Source organism: Dreissena polymorpha, chromosome 16, assembly GCF_020536995.1.
Source record: "Dreissena polymorpha isolate Duluth1 chromosome 16, UMN_Dpol_1.0, whole genome shotgun sequence".
Classification (NCBI taxonomy): Eukaryota; Metazoa; Mollusca; class Bivalvia; order Myida; family Dreissenidae; genus Dreissena; species Dreissena polymorpha.
The window spans coordinates 49,451,947-49,468,751 of NC_068370.1; the positions used below are offsets into that span (position 1 = coordinate 49,451,947).

The 16,805-nt window shown below is 34.0% G+C and overlaps 1 protein-coding gene and 1 long non-coding RNA gene across 5 annotated transcripts in view; one reads left to right on the forward strand and one right to left on the reverse strand.

Annotated features, from left to right (window-relative positions):
* The window catches only part of LOC127861622 (TLC domain-containing protein 4-B-like), a 28,128-nt gene extending 20,380 nt beyond the window's left edge, over positions 1-7,748 (forward strand). For all 4 annotated transcript variants that reach the window (XM_052400282.1, XM_052400283.1, XM_052400280.1 and 1 more), the window contains exons 6-7: positions 582-655; positions 3,767-7,748. In XM_052400282.1, coding sequence (XP_052256242.1) covers positions 582-655; positions 3,767-4,073 — 381 coding nt within the window. In that variant the 3' untranslated portion in view covers positions 4,074-7,748. The remainder of the gene's footprint in view (positions 1-581; positions 656-3,766) is intronic.
* Positions 7,749-13,162: 5,414 nt separating this feature from the next.
* On the reverse strand, positions 13,163-15,356 carry LOC127861625 (uncharacterized). Its single transcript, XR_008040298.1, has 3 exons — positions 15,222-15,356; positions 14,628-14,710; positions 13,163-14,237 (listed from the first exon to the last, which is right to left on the reverse strand). It is a non-coding gene; the product is annotated as an uncharacterized LOC127861625 (long non-coding RNA).
* Between the last annotated feature and the right edge of the window lie 1,449 nt (positions 15,357-16,805).

The window sequence follows — 16,805 nt, forward strand, 5'->3', positions numbered from 1 at the left end:
GGTCTCTATTTAAGTTTAGAGGTTTAGAAGTTTTGTTTCCATTCTGTAACTTGTTAATGTCTTCAAGGTTTTTACTATTTCTTGAAATATTATTCCCCTTGACCAACTGATGTGTGTCGTCAAGGCAAGAACAATGGAATCAACTTCAGTTTATGAGTGTGTCCTTTCTGCATTTTGCTGAATATTTTTGTGACAAATGTGCAGTCATGTTTGTCAAAGGCAATAATATTGCTGTTTATGTTGAACTTAATCATGTGAGCAATGTCTGTCCATCATGGCGGGCCCTCTGGTATTATCATTTTTTTGTCAACATTGTTACAACTATGTTAGTAACCTATGTGTAAAATGTTACATTACATATTGGAAGTATTCTTTAAATTGTTTAAAATGAGCATCAGATATGTTTTTCTTTCTGGCACATTTCCACATATTGAGTGTTGAGTTTGAGAAGTATAAAAAGTCGTAGATTAAAAAAATGGACAGAAATAATAATGGTCATATTTGTATTGTGTGTATTGGATATTTTTTTAATAAACTAAATATGTTTCTGTTATGTTCCTTAATTCCCTTCATTGTTACAGACATTTGGAGTGTACGTCTACTTTGCTAATTTCCGACTGATGGCTGAGTTTTCCACAGTGTTCGTGAATAACAGGTAAGTAATTTGAGCTGTGCTTGGGAAATCAGAGCTTAGTACATTTGCTTAAAGAATAATTTTATATAAGCCTTACTGTGTGCAAAAGCTAACGAGGGATGACTCTATCCCCTTTTATAGAATTTTTTTATGTAAAGGAAGTTTCTTTTTAAGGAAAATCAATCCTAAACAGAATAGTTTGTCCCTGATTAGCCTGTGCAGATAACACAGGCTAATCTGGGTCGAAACTGAAAGGTTTTCCTAGGGAATTAAATGTGAAATTTACTTTATAGATTGATATTTATTAATCAGTTTACCAGTAATTATATATAGAGAATACTAGGTTAGCGTTGAATACAGAGAAGTTTATGTTGCGAGGCTTAGAACTCTGGGAGCGCGAGCCTTGGCGAGCGCTTTCGGGGCTCGCGCTCCCAGCGTTCGAGCCGAGCAACATAAACTTCTCTGTATTCAACGCTAATCCTAGTATTCTATTTATCCCATTTGATTTTTTTTCAACGTGACATTTAACATAACTAGATCTAATAACCTTAGCCTAACAATTAGTTTAATTCATTCTTAAAAATCGCTTAAAATCTAACGAATGTAACCAGGGGTAGTGATATAAATGTATTTGTTCTGGTACGCAAAATAGTCTTAAAAAAATTCACACACAAACTGTAAAACTAGTAAAAATATCACCATATGCCTCGATTCAATTTTACGCAGCATGCAAATTGTAACACATTACGACCGCGAAAAGAAGATTTTACTTTACTATAATTCATTTTATTTTCGAAAGAAAATGATCAAAATCCAATATGGCGGCAATTGCTCCTGACAAAATGATGTCGATGTCAACATAGATTCTACATGTAGACTATCGACGAGTAAATAGACAATTGTAGGGACTGACACTTAAATTGACTTAATATGCAGGGCAATACGTTTTCCGACTTTGGACAACGAATTTAAGGACGCGCAGAACGTGTTTTTTTATATAATGTTATGGGTATGCTGTGTGTGATCCAATGCATCAATGGCCCCCATGTTAAAATCATTTCCCCGAGAACAGTGAACAACAAAAGTACAAACAAAAACCAAAACAAGTTCAAACTAGTATCTTACCTTTAATTATCCTTTAAAATCAATCTAATAATGCATTTAACTCAATAATTGGCGATTTTGCATCTAGGGTCTTTAATAATTATTTAAGCATAGTTAAATAAAGACCCTTATGCCATCCTATCACTATTTTCAAATGAATTCGTTAAACTTTCTTATTCGTCACACGCTACGTCATGTACTCTATGAACATAACTGCTGTTAAAATGAACCGGAGTAGTTTATCAAATAATAGCCGTTGGTAAACTCGGATGCATTTGCAGATTTCTGCATACAAACAAAATTTTGTTTAAACTTTCACAATGTTATTTGTCTATGATAAATGCCCTTATTGTGTACAAGAAAATAATTTAATATATAAGTACACAAAGAATGGAAACATTTCATTACACAACAGATAAATCAGTAGATAATACCCGTGTACAAAATGGGACGTTCCGAATTCCAGTGTGGTGCTATTTTTACCATCTTATACTTTACACAGCTCTATGCTTAACGTGAATGAAATCGGATAGCAAATATTGCAGATTATTTATGAATTGTGCAATATTTGTATGGCTTGTTGTACATTCTTATATGTCAAAAGTATATGCATGGATTATAAACAATGCACATTACACGAAATAAGGAAAATGTGATTTATTGACAATTCAAATACCCTATGTCAATATACAGTACATGTACATGTGAAATAAGTGGCGTTTATAATAAATCGTCATTTTTTGTGTGGAAAATGACGCAATAAGTGTCATTTTATGACGCCATCAATCAGCTGATTCATTATACAGATCGCAAAAAATTATGTCATGACTAGATTAAAGGTTGAAGGTCGTATAATTTTGAAGCTAAAGTTTTATCGACTTTATTAATTATGAAAAATCATTCAGTGGTAAAGTAAAAAGTAGTCCGTGCACTTGCCCTGTGCACGTGACAGGGCACGTGACAGGTATATCCCACAGTGTTGAATACAGGCTAGTATATTTCATAAGGTGTTATACCGTCAATGTTGCGTTGAAAATGGGATAAATTAATTTCATTGATTGATGAATTCACTGACTGATCAAGAGAATAATCTATTAGCTAGATACTTGAACAACTGACCAGCTAACAGTTGACTTGTCCAAGAATTTACTGAAGTACTCTATTATCGTCTCAAATCATTTACCAGCTTTGACAATTACATGATACCAGCTTTTCTCAGGATTGAGACAGAGTTAGAAAAAATCATAGAAAATAAGATTGTCTGGAAAATCGTGGAATGGTGATATTTCAGACTGTATTGTTTAAAAAGCATTGAATTATTTTTTTTATGAACATGTTCATTGAATGTGCACATTAGAATATATAAATGATCAAATCCATTAAAATCTTATAAACAATTAAGGTCCTAAATGAGGACACATGTATTTTGGCGCTGTAAGAAATTATATTCTGGTAAGGCCGTGCAAATAAGTTTGCAAAAGGAACCATCAACATAAACAAATTTGTTTTGCAATACTGTTAGTGCTACTTGCAGAGTGTGACAAAAACTAAGAACAGTATTTCATTATGCTATTTTGAGTTTAGTATTCATGGATGATATCATGGTAACCTGAGCTGTGTCAATTAATTTTTATGTCCCCCATCACTTTAGTGGGGGACATATTGATTTTGCCCTGTCTGTTGGTTTATTTGGTTTGCTCCAACATTACCATTTTGCCATAACTTGCAATATTGAAGATAACAACTTCATATTTGGCATGCATGTGTATCTCATGGAGTTGCACATTTTGAGTGGTGAAAGGTCAAGGTCATCCTTCAAGGTCAAAGGTCAAATATATATCTTCAAAGCGGTGCAGTATGGAACATAGTGTTTCTGACAAACACATATCTTGTTTTATCTTGGAATCATTGTTTCATTAGTGTGACTTACACATATATCAAAGTGTAAAATATAATATTCAAATATGCAAAGCTGTTGTTAAGAATTATACTTTTATTAATGCTGTTGATGGCATTTTAATCTTTCAGATGGATGATGGCAGAGATCGGATGGAAGTCTAGCCAGCTGTATTTTTACAATGGCGTGGTACTGACCGCAGTGTTCTTTGCGTGCCGCATCCTATGTATGCCCCAGTGTTGGTACATGATATATTCCATATACAATACTGAGCCATTCATGAAGTCAGAGACTGCACGCTATGTTCTGATTTCCTCATGCTTTGCTCTGGACATTTTGAATGTTTACTGGTTCTACAAGCTCTTAAAAGGTGTCTTGAGGACTCTAGAACAGCGTAAATTAGATAACAATAAGAACGAGGAGTGGAAATCAGAATAATTTGTGATATTTGTTGAGACATTGTGAAGGGAAATGTTTTGTTAAAAATCAGTGAAGTAGAGGCATCATTGAAGAGTAAGGCTGCGTATTTTGCTTGTATATCTTACAAGATCCTTTCGAAACAAACAAAAAGGTGATTGAAGCAGAACAATTTGTGATATTTTAAGAAACAGTTTTTTATGCATTTGTCAAATATTAAAAGCACCTGTTTGTTTTTATGCCCCCGAAAGAGGGCATATAGTGATCGGACCGTCCGTCCGTCTGTCTGTCTGTCTTTCCATCACACTTTGTGTTGAGGTTTTGCGTTTACGTTTTGAAAAATGCTCATAACTTCTATGTTGCTTCAGATAGCAACTTGATATTTGGCATGCATGTGTATCTCATGTAGCTGCACATTTTGAGTGGTGAAAGGTCAAGGTCATCCTTCAAGGTCAAAGGTCAAGTAGATGGCTTCAAAGCGGCGCAGAAGGGGGCATTGTGTTTCTGACAAACACATCTCTTGTTATTCTTAAACCTGGTAAGTATATCCTTCAAAATCATGTTTGTGCGTTGTTTTGTTTCACGTCCGGTTGGCTCAAAAAGAAATATTGGATAATGACACAAATGTTAATTTGAGTATTGAAAAATGTCTGGAGTACAAGATAGGTATAATACTTAGAACTATGTTGTCTGTATATCATAAAATATTATTATTCGCAGTTGTGATTTCACTGTACTATAGGATTCAAATGTGCATCTTGACATTATCATTTCCTGTTTTTTTATTAGCATTTATTTACCATATATTTACTACTCCTTTATTTTTTACAAAAATGCTGCATTCTGATTTGATAATCAAGCCTCTTTACCAGTTTTTAATGTCTCAGTTAACATAGTTCATATGGAGATTAAATCATAAATAATTAAATATGCATGCCATTTTGTTTTAACAAATGACTAATTACATCATTTATGGGCAAAACAGAACAATATTACTTTTTACCGCTCAATCTGTTGTAATACTTGTGAGCTATCAATGCTAAGGTTGTAAGACAAATATGAAACTGAAACTGAAATGGTATTCTGACGACATCATTTATGGCTTTTTTGAGTGTTAAAATACAGCTTATATAGCATTTTTCTGCATTTCATCAGTTTATGAACTCAGTTTGAAGTTTTAACTTTCTTGCAAATTACGCCTTCTTTATGCATTAACGCCACTTGTGCAAATTAGCAGTAATAAATCTCACAGTTCATACACCAATGAAATTCAGAAAAATGCTTTTCAATTCTTAAGATGTGGAAAACACAAATATTTATTTATGTCTGCAGGTGAATTTTCTTTAAAAGCTTCCTTTAAATAAAATAAAATAAGCTTGAGATTTTAACCGTGTGCATTTAAATTAAATGTATACCCTACATGTTTCTTGTTGATTTTTAGCTCGGCTGTTTTCGGAGAAAACCTGAGATATTTTTATAGCCAGCTCCTCGTGTCCGTAGTCGTGTCCGTTGTCGTATCCGTCGTCGCGTAGTCCGCCGTCCGCGTCGTGCTAAAACCTTGAAATTTTGTCAAGCTTTTGAACATTGGCTCTAAAATCAAAGTGCTTCAACCTACAACTTTGAAACTAACTTCATATGTAGCTGCACCTTGATGAGCTCTACATGCCACACCATTTTTGTGTCACTAGGTCAAAGGTAAAGGTCACTGCGACCTCTTAAATAATAAATAAAAATTAATTCTGACAAGCTTTCATTTATTCAAAACTGCACCTGCAGCCGAGCGTGGCACCCGTTTTGCGGTGCTCTTGTTTTTTCTGTTGTAAGTACCTGCTTTACCGGATTTCTTGTTCCCAGTGTTCATTATTATATTGGGTAAATTTCTTGACAATATCCTGTTAGATATGCACAGTTTCAGCTTCATTCCATGTTTGTGCATACTACCAAAAATGTCTACAGTGGGTGTTAATACAATATGAATGATTTAATAAACGTTGTTTTGATATGACAGTATTTTTATACGTACTGGTAGTACTAATTATAACGGATAATTTGAATACAGTGAGGACAATAAAAATATTATTTATAAATATTAGTATAGTGTGTTGATAATTGTTTATGATCTACTTTTATCAAAATTGAAAATTGGTTGAAATCAATAATATTATGATTGCATTGATTATATTATTACATTATTATTAAAGATGCATGAGTTTAATCAAATTTGCATTGACCAAACAATGAATGTATTTTTTCAAAATAAGCTATATATTTCTCATAATGTATACACTGTAAAATGTTACTGTTGCATGTGAAGGTGTTATCATTTAACTTGTTGCTTTCAGTAAATGCTTTAGATTTATGTATGAATTTTAAGCGTTGTGTTTTATGCTTAGGTACATTCCGTTTGGTTTTATGTCTGTCATCATGGTTTTGATATCCAATGATTGTTTTGTTTTGTTACAGTTAAAGTTTCATGTGTATGTTTTGCTCGTATATGTAGTTTACAGTACCTAGTTGTCTAATTGTTAACTATTTGATGTTGTTTGTGTTTTATTCTGTGCTCCTTTCAAGCCTGACTATTCGATATATTTTAATATCTTTCTACTACATGTATTGTAGTCAATGTTTTATTGTTCTAGCTGTTTGTATTTAAGTTGTTGTTGTTGTTTGTAGACATTTAAATTAAGTTAGTAGTACAGCGTGGGGTTCTGAATTAATTTTGCCTTATAAAACCAAAATATTTTTCACATTTGGCATAATAAAAAGTGACTTAACAGAAGAAACTTTTTGACTTTTGTTCAACCATTACAATGAGTAATATGTACTTTCCATCTCAGGTGAAATTGTGTATAGCAATTGTATGGACACATCCCTTATCGTTAAGTAGTCATTCAAATGTTGGCAATTGTAGAAGCGATTCCTTCCAAAATGAAAAGATTATTCCACATGATAATGTGCTAGATATTAAGGAAAAACAAGAGTTAATTGTTTTAAACCATGCACAGGTTTGACATGATTATTTTACCCCTACAAACGAAGTTTAGGGGGGTGTATAGGAGTGAGCTTGTCTGTCGGTCGGTCTGTCTGGCATTTGGTCCGTATTAAGTGTCCGCTCTCTAATTCAAGTTGTTTTCATCCGATCTTCACCAAACTTGGTCAGATGTTGTATATAGATCATGTCTAGGTCAAGTTCGAATATGGGTCATGCCGGGTCAAAAACTAGGTCACAGGGTTACTTAGTGCGTTTTAAACATTGAGCATGGTGTTCGCTCTCTATTTCAAGTAGTTTTCATCCTAGCTTCACCAAACTTGGTCAGAAGTTGTATCTTGGTGATGGCTAGGCCAAGTTCGAACATGGGTCATGGCAGGTCAAAAACTATGTCACTGGGTCACTTAGTGCCTTTTAAACATTGAGCACGGTGTCCGCTGTTTTATGTGACGACAACATGCAAAATATTCTGTGTCAATGCGGCATGTCGGGGTATTCGTCACCTCTGTGACAAAGCTCTAGTTTGGTTTTCACACACACTTGCTATTCATTTATAAAGTAACACAATTATGTACCTGGAATGTTTTTGATACTGTTATTGTTTGAAATGCTAGTTAAACTAATGAAACTATAGTATAGTCTATAAATATTAAACAGTACTCATGTTATTTAATTTGAAATTGATTCAAACATTCTTTTACCATATAGGTAATAAAAGCAACACAATATATATACATGTATATATATATATATATATATGATAAGTATGCGTGAGAGAGAGAGAGGGAGAGGGAGAGGGGGAGGGAAGGATTGGGAGAGAGGGGCAGGGAGGGGGAGAGAGACCTCATCATAATTATGCAATGAACTTTTATGGGAAAGCTTAACAAGCAGCTCAATCTGATTAATCTGATTGAAAGCACATTTTTATAAAATCATGTAACACTCTTCTTTCGCTTTAAATTGACTTTAAATTACTTGAAATAAACAGACTGAAATAAATGTAGGGTTCAAACTCGTTGTCAGAGCTTATTCATGGCAGTTATTGTAAACAAATAAGCATTTCATTATGCTTTTCAACTATTCCATATCTTGTCCACGCTATCAACAGTTGACAAAAATATGTAATAATTTGATAGGAGCCTTCATTTTCAAGACTGGATTGTATACACAATTTTCATGGTTACATTTATGATTTAAAAAGTAGAGCGTGTTTCAATATAATTAAATAACCACAATGACAATTCCATAATATATAAATATTGTTTCTTGTATTTTTATTCCACATGTTGCATTCATCTGCAGTTGAAAATTGTGTGTCATGGTTAAATATAGTGTTAAAACAGTGTTGTACTGTAGTTTTTTGTCCAGTTTGTTTCATATTCAGTTCTAAGTTTTGAGTGGTGAAAGGTCAAGGTCATCCTTCAAGGTCAAAGGTCAAATATATGGGGGCATAGTTTTCACAAACACATCTTGTTTGTTCTACGATTTTGTTACATCCTTTCCAAAGAATTGAATTAATTGTATCATCATGTATTTTATGTTTTATGGTTATTTAAGAAGAGGTGCATTTTATATAAGCAATCATCAAAAAGGAAGGTTTATTATAATTTTACCTAATCGTGTTTGTTTGCATTTTGATTTAGGTGCTCAAATATCATTCACTCATTATAGCTGTCTGATGATAGAATGATACAATCAATCAAAGACCTATAAAATACATGTATTCTATAGGTCTTTGAATCTATGTTATCATGAATATGGTTGGCATTTGTGATCTTAATGAAAATAATATAACATGTTAACCACATTCTCCTTTGAAACTTGTTCCAGAAAATAATGAAAGTTTCTTGTTTAAAAATACTTTTTGAAATAGTATATTGATTATGTAAAAATTGATTTTCTGTCATCGCTGTATTTTTTAACACCAAATTGAGTTACAAGTATTCTGTGCATGTGTCGACTGAAATCTATTTATCTTGATTCTCAGATATTGACTTGTGCTTATTTTGTTCTGGGCACATGTCAGAGGATGGTTGAAGTTTTAATAAATAATTAAAACCCTTATTAAAAGTATTATATTGATTTCTTTATATAATACAGTATATTATTTTGCAGTGATTCACTTGGTATTAAAAGAATTGAACACAAATATCAGTAAACATTTTCACTGGTGGAAAAAATAACTTGTTTTAATGAGGTAAAAGCCGCAAACTTAACATTATTAAGGTATGAATTGCCAAGCAATAACGGGTTTGCAAATAAGGTATGGATTAACTTTTCCCATGACAAATATGTATTTTGATAACTATTTTAATCACACATATGAGTTTATATGCTGAAATTTGTCAAGACATTCAATATGGAAATAAATGAACATATTTATACATTGTGAGCAATTTCCTTTAAAGCAGCCTAAAATATACACTCTGATTGAAATTTCATGAAACATCGGATATATTTATTAAAATTTATTAAATAAATAGCTTGCAGAATTCTTCAGAATAATAGCGATAATTAACAGAAAATGGTCTATCTCCTTATTATACCCTTATTACCATTGCTAATGAGGGCTATATCGGAGTCTTTTTGTCGGTCTGTCTGTCTGTTGGTCTGTGTCCCGAAAATTTCATCCGATCTTCATTAAACTTGGTCAGAAATTGTATCTAGACGATGTCTAGGTCAAGTTTGAATATGGGTCATGCCGGATAAAACCCTAGGTCACGGGGTAACTTTGTGCGTTTTAAACTGAAAGTTTGTCCAGACTATTACTATGTCATTTATCGTGAGGTTTTAAAATGACTTGGTACACCATATTGGAACGGTGTGTCATGCGAAAGAAGTACGTCGATATCTCCAAGTTCAAGGTCACACTTGGAGTTTCCCATTAATGAGCTTGTCTGGGCCATAACTTTGTCATTTATTGCGAGACTTTAAAATCATTTGCAAATTTGTTCACCATCATTGGACGGTGTGTCATGCGTAAGATTTACGTGATATGTCCAAGGTCAAGGTCACACTTTGAGTTCAAAGGTAAAAAATGGCCATAAATGATCTTGTCCGGGCCATAACTATGTCATTTATTGTGAGAATTTTAAATTACTCCATGCATTTGTTCACAATCATTGGAAGGTGTGTCATGCGAAAGAATTCCGTCGATATCTCCAAGGTCAAGGTCACACTTTGAGTTCAAAGGTCAAAAATGGTCATAAATGATCTTGTCCGGGCTATAACTATGTCATTCATTGTGAGATTTTAAAATTACTGAGAACATTTGTTCACAATCATTGGACGGTGTGTCCTGCGCAAGAATTACGTCGATATCTCCAAGGTCAAGGTCACACTTGGAGTTCAAAAGTAAACAAGAAATATCTTTAAAAAAGATATACGGCGTTGATTGTGGTTGCAGTTAATGAAAGGTAAAGACTTCAATGAATGAGATCAAAGATAGCGAATGTCTTTTTCTGTGCAGTTCTTAGCTGCAGCAAACGCAGTACGGGATGATACGCGGAGTTTTCGCGGCTTATTTTACATTATTCCATATTGCTGGTCATAAACGCATAGATACAAAACAGAAAACCAAAGAAGAATGGAAGTGAAATTAAAACATATGAGTCAACCGGCCATACGCGAAGTATCCGTACATATTTTAAATATTTATATGCGCGTTCTTCGAACAAACCTGTTTTAGTGGTTTGTCTGGCGTTGCTATTTGATTCGATTATTAACAGTATCGAGAATCATTGCGCTCATGCTTAATTCATTAGTCAATATGATGGCATAATTCTTGTTAAATTAATTAAAAATAATATTTATCATGGTATTGTTGTAAAACACATTAAGAATCTATTATTGACATACCATATGATATCGCTGGATATCTTCATTTAACATCTGTCTGGTCTAAAGAAAATTTCAGTTCACCTAGTTCACGCTATAGCGTCTTTATTATGTAATGATTATTTTCCTGCGGCCAATTGTATAAATCTGGATAACTCTTATCCAGCGGATAACTTTTGGTTATCCTATCATAAAATTGAAGATAACCAAAAGTTATCCGCTGGATAAGAGATATCCAGATTTATACAATTGGCTACAGGCCGCGAACTCCGATCAGCACATAGGGTAGAGACGCAGCGATGACCTGTATGTAAACTCTGACATTCACTCACAATGGCCGCAAATTGACCCGATATACCTCGCGAGTTGAAATGCAATGCATTGAAATGAGTCTTCGCTTCCACTGCTCTCTATACTTTAACATGTTAACATGTTGACAGGAATATGGAAGTTAGTACTAAATATGAAAACATAGCCTTTAAGTGCAAACGTTCTCGCGCTGAAAATCTTCTGAAAATAAAAGGTGGACGCACAAACTGTATTGATGTCGAGATTGAGTGTAAAACTGTTCTATCTATTAAGCCTTTTCATTAGATATTGTTTCATGCTGAACACGCAGTAAAACAGTGTTACAAAGACGCGGACATGTTTCCAATGTTCTGGTCGTATTCTCAAATCAGCCAATGCAGTCAATGAAGTGTATTCATCTGTACTTGGCCGCGGGAAGTTTTATTTGAATTCTATTGGACGCTAACAAAGGTCAGGCTAAGGTGAAAAGCTGGCTTAATACAGCTTACGCCGAAAAATGGCCATAGATGAGCTTGTCCGGGCAGTAACTATGTCATTAATTGTGAGATTTTAAAATGACTCTGTGCATTACTTTTGTTCACAATCATTGGACGGCGTGTCATTCGAAAGGATTCAAGAGTTCAAAGGTCAAACTGGCGAAAAATGATAATGGCATAATATTTCTTAAACATCGCCATAAATTAGCTTCTCTTGTTTTGTGAAGACAGAATGCAAAATATTCTGTGTCAACGCAGCATGTTGGGGTATACGTCACGTCTGTGACAAAGCTCTAGTTTATAAATAGCGACACATTTAAATCGTCTGCATTTCGCGCTGTATCGTACATGCGGTATACGTAATCACATGCATTAGTTACAAATCTATTTCAAATGTATACAAGGAAGTTTCTCAATTTCTTTTTCTCGTTTAATCGCTTGCTATATTGAACGTGTATATGATCAATTTTGTTTAAGCTATGGCACAGTATGAACCGGACGAAAATGAATCTTCGGTTTATCAATGTTCTTGCAGTGATCAAAGGGACGTTTTAATTGAAAATTTGGCAAAAAGTTTAATGGCTTTAATCGATAAGATTACCGAGCAGGATGAGAAAATAAAGGAACTTACTAAACGCCAAGATCAAGTTATTGATGACAACACTTTCTTGACAGATTTGAAAAAGGGCGAACTAATAAAAGATGTCGACGATTTGAGGAATACTGTGACCATCTTAGAGAAGAATGTGACTTTATTGGAGGAAGAAGTACATGCAGAACCAGGTTCTGTTGCATTCTTTGCTACTCTGAGCATCACTCTTAGTACACTCGGTAATGGACGGCGACTTGTGTTTGACAACGTTATTACGAACAATGGAGCGGCCTATAACAAAAACAACGGCAGCTTTGTTGCTCCCATGCCGTGATTATACGCATTTTCTACAACAGTCATGTCAAACAAAGGCGGATTTGGAGTATTTCGGCTGATACGGAATAATAATGTGATTTGTAACCTATATCCAGACGCAGGTGCAACCGGTGGCAATTACGATATGGCAACATGTACCAGTGTCCTACAACTCGAGAAAAATGACGACGTTGTTATTAATATAACAGTGGAATATAAAAGGAGTTCATGGGAATCATCATTTCTATTTTTCGGGCTTTTTACTGAAAGCGGGTTGACAAGCGTTGTTGATTTGGATACAAAGTCCAAACAACGAAGAGCTTTTTGTAGACCATTGACATGTTCTTTAGTACTTTTTAGTATTGTAGTGTTAATGTGTCTTATTAATTTACTGCATTTTAAGTATATGTTGGCATGCCACGGCGGAAAGAATATGTAATCAGATATAGTATGGTAATCAGCAATTTTACGATACTGTATTGTTAAATAATTTATTTTAATGTTGTTTTTGCATGAATGTAGTGCGTACCATAAGACACTGTCCTGGTATTTATGTTAGAAGTAAAGAAACACTTTAAAAAACTTACACCAGAGATGCAAAAAGCGATGTGGAATACTGTTATAATAAGCAGACATTTTCAATTGGAACTGACGTAAATTAAACACGAATGACCGACAACTTGTTTCATGTGTCTTGTCCCTTTGGAATATTAATATGATTTTGTTTTTGATAGCAATTTCAATTAAGACATGACATCTTGGGGATTTAAAGTCTGCCCACTTAAGCGTGAAAGCTGAACATTTCTATTGTAACGATTATAACGCTGAAGCTTATTTTCATTCCCCTCGATGTCTGTTTCCTTGTTATTACACCGTTTTTTCGCCAAATGTTGGGTTTATTCCAGTATTTTCGAACCGCTGTTTTCTAGGCTTGAACACGAGATCTTCTGCACCAGAGTTCGACGCTCTATTACTGACCCACGAATCCTTTTTCCATGGTTAATATAACAATGAGAACTGTCCAGTTTTGAATTGAAAACAGATCTTTATATAAATTGAAAAATATATTTCAACAAACAAAACACTTGTTTACATTTGTTTTTAAACCTGCGGAAGCACGATCAATTATCACCACCACCAAGAGTTTGTTTAAATGTCAACGCACATCAATCTTTTCATTAATAATTTGAAAGCGAATAAACGACAACAAAACTACAACAACAGCATTGCATTCTATTAAGAAGAAAGTACACACAAAAATAATTACGTCTGGATAAAATAAAAGAGAAGTTACAAAACTTAACTGTTTTCTTACTTCAAACGACATCAAATATGTACTTCTGGTTAAATGTCCAGTTGTGATTTGATTACAAAAACAATGAAACACATTTATTAAAAAAGAATAGAACATGCTCTCGACTCTTAGTCATCACAGATATACCCACAAATATCACAAGCCAAAGCAAATACGGAAGTCGCACGTGTACCTCTGGACTGAAAAAATGAGAACCATCCACCTTTTGGCACAGAGCCTTTAAAGCCAGCCATCCATTTAGCCGCCCAAGAACCGGCACGAATCCCAGCGTTTGTGAAGCCGAGGGCATACAACGCTCCAACTTCCCCCGCTCCTACTATAGGTACACATGTCCAGTAACATACGTTCCAACCTGAAAGAAAACGAGGCGGAAGTTCGGGTTTGCAAGTGATTTAATTCTATGTCGTTAAGTTTATTTTCCATTAATTCAAAAATGACATGACGTTAGCTTAAATGAATTGTTAGCCATACATAAAATATTATTTTAATATCATAATATCATAATTTTGTCTTTTTATGAGAATAACTAGAAATTGCAGTGACAAATTGACATGCTAATTTCGTTGAAAACCTTTTAGAGTCTAGATTGTTTAAGCACTCTGCCATCCCCTACTTTTTACAACCTTAGTAGGATTTATCACTACAAACAAACAATACCACATGACTATGGTGAAAAGGCGACATATATCCATGTTTTCTGAGCACTGTTTATGCTAATAATATGATAAAATACGTTGCATACCTCTGACATAGTTTGGGAACACACACAACGCAAATACAAGGACTGCAACACCTTTACTCGAAAACATTGTTCAGGTCTGCAATCTTAAAGAAAAGAAAAGCAATTATGATAACATCACTGCTTTAAGTCGTGTTTGAACGATGATAAGTTTATTAAAAAGGGAGTGATTTAAGAAAGAAAGAAATATTATTCAATAAACATTGTCTCCTGATTTTTAAGTAGATAATTTAGTGCTTTACACAACTTTAGATCGTCAAACGATAAAAAAAAAGCAACATAATACATACCGTTTAAGTGAAACCAAAAGTGCAGCAAGAGAAAAATGAATCATTTTTTTGATAATGTTAGTTATGTTTCAAATGCAATTTCATAATATTTCCAGGAAACACACAGACACAATTCGTACGATTTTGCACGATTTAAATCTTCTCTGCTCCAAACTGGTAAATATTTTATAAAAACAAAATACAGTTTGAATGTTGTACGCGGGCTTTTAAAGCGTCGCCGAATTCTAAACTATTGTAATATAATATTTAAGTTAAGAATTTATCAAATAACAGAAACGAATTAATTTTGCATAACAATGTTACGTACATATACGCTTTAAAAACAAATCCTTCCGAACCAAACACGACGATATTTTATAAACTTTAACAAATCTAAACTTTGCTCTGTACTTTGCCCGAGCTAGTTGGAGTCTACGTCAAATTCAGTAGAGATAGGCACGGCAAAACCAACAAATAGATTGACGACCACCGAATTGAATTGCAATGTCACATTCACCGATGAGTCCATTTTTGTAAGTTTAACGTCTTGTAGATACAAAAAAATACGGTTGGTCATAATAAGGCATATTAAACTGTTTTCTATAAATTTCTAGTAATACATGCTGACATTTTAAATATTCATACTTTTTATTTGAATCACCATAATCCGGGAAGTTTTTGAGTCATGACCTTAATCTTTATTTTATGTTTTCGGTATGCCAAGCTTATCTTTTGCTATATTAAGAAGTCTATATTTAAACAGGAAAGATTGTATATCAACATTATATCGCTGGTTAAAACCCTAGTGGAATATAAAACCTTCGTAAATCACTGCAAACAGTTTATTCAAAATTATGGCCGAGTATGCATCGGACGAAGTCGAGTCTTTGGATGACAAACTCACTTGTAGTGATAAAAGTGATGTTATTATGAAACAGTTACCACGTCGCTTCATGGATCTAATTGCCACGATTGCTGAGCATGATAAACAAATAAAGGAACTAACCACACACCAAGACAAAGTTTTCGCAGACAAAACGTTCTCAATTGATCTGAAAAAGAGTGATCTTATAAAAGATGTCGAAGACTTGCGAGATAAAGTGAACACTTTAACGAAGAAGGTGATCGTTTTGAAGGAGAAACAACGAACTAGACCAGGTACTGTTGCCTTCTTTGCTACAATGAGTGATCATTCTAATCCTTCTCACGGAGAGCGACTTGTGTTTGACAACGTTATCACGAACAATGGAGATGCCTATAATAGATACAATGGTACCTTTGTGGCTTCCATTGCGGGGTTATACGTATTTTCTGCAACGGTGATGCTAAGAGGAGCGGAATATGGAGTCTTTAGACTGATACGGAATATGAGGTTGATTTGCAACACATATTCTGACGCGGCTGGAATACCGTTTACCTATGATATGGCATCATGTTCAAGTGTAATACATCTTGACAAGCACGATGATGTTGCAGTTGACAAGGGCTCAACAAAAGGGCGCGTTGATGGAGAACACTATTCCTATTTTTCTGGCTTTTTACTGAAGGCTGATTGAAAAGCAAACCACTTTGGTTAATTTGTACAAACATCTTTGAGTTGTCTTATCAACGTATATGCACTGAGCTTTACTTGGGGCAGGCATGATTAAATATTATCAAACGATTTGTAATAATTGTAAATTGTCAGGCGTAATGACAAGGATTTAATTATTTTATTATTTTAATAATAAGACAGGTTTACTTACATCGTAGATCATCTAAACAGTAAGGCAAATTTTTGTTTGGAATCTAGCGAAATAGTTTACATGAATGTTTGTCTGAAATGCTGGACTGGTAAAATAGTTTTATGTGATTGTGTGTGTAATTAACAGTATTTACACGAACATAACGGTTCTTGTTGGATGATTAACAA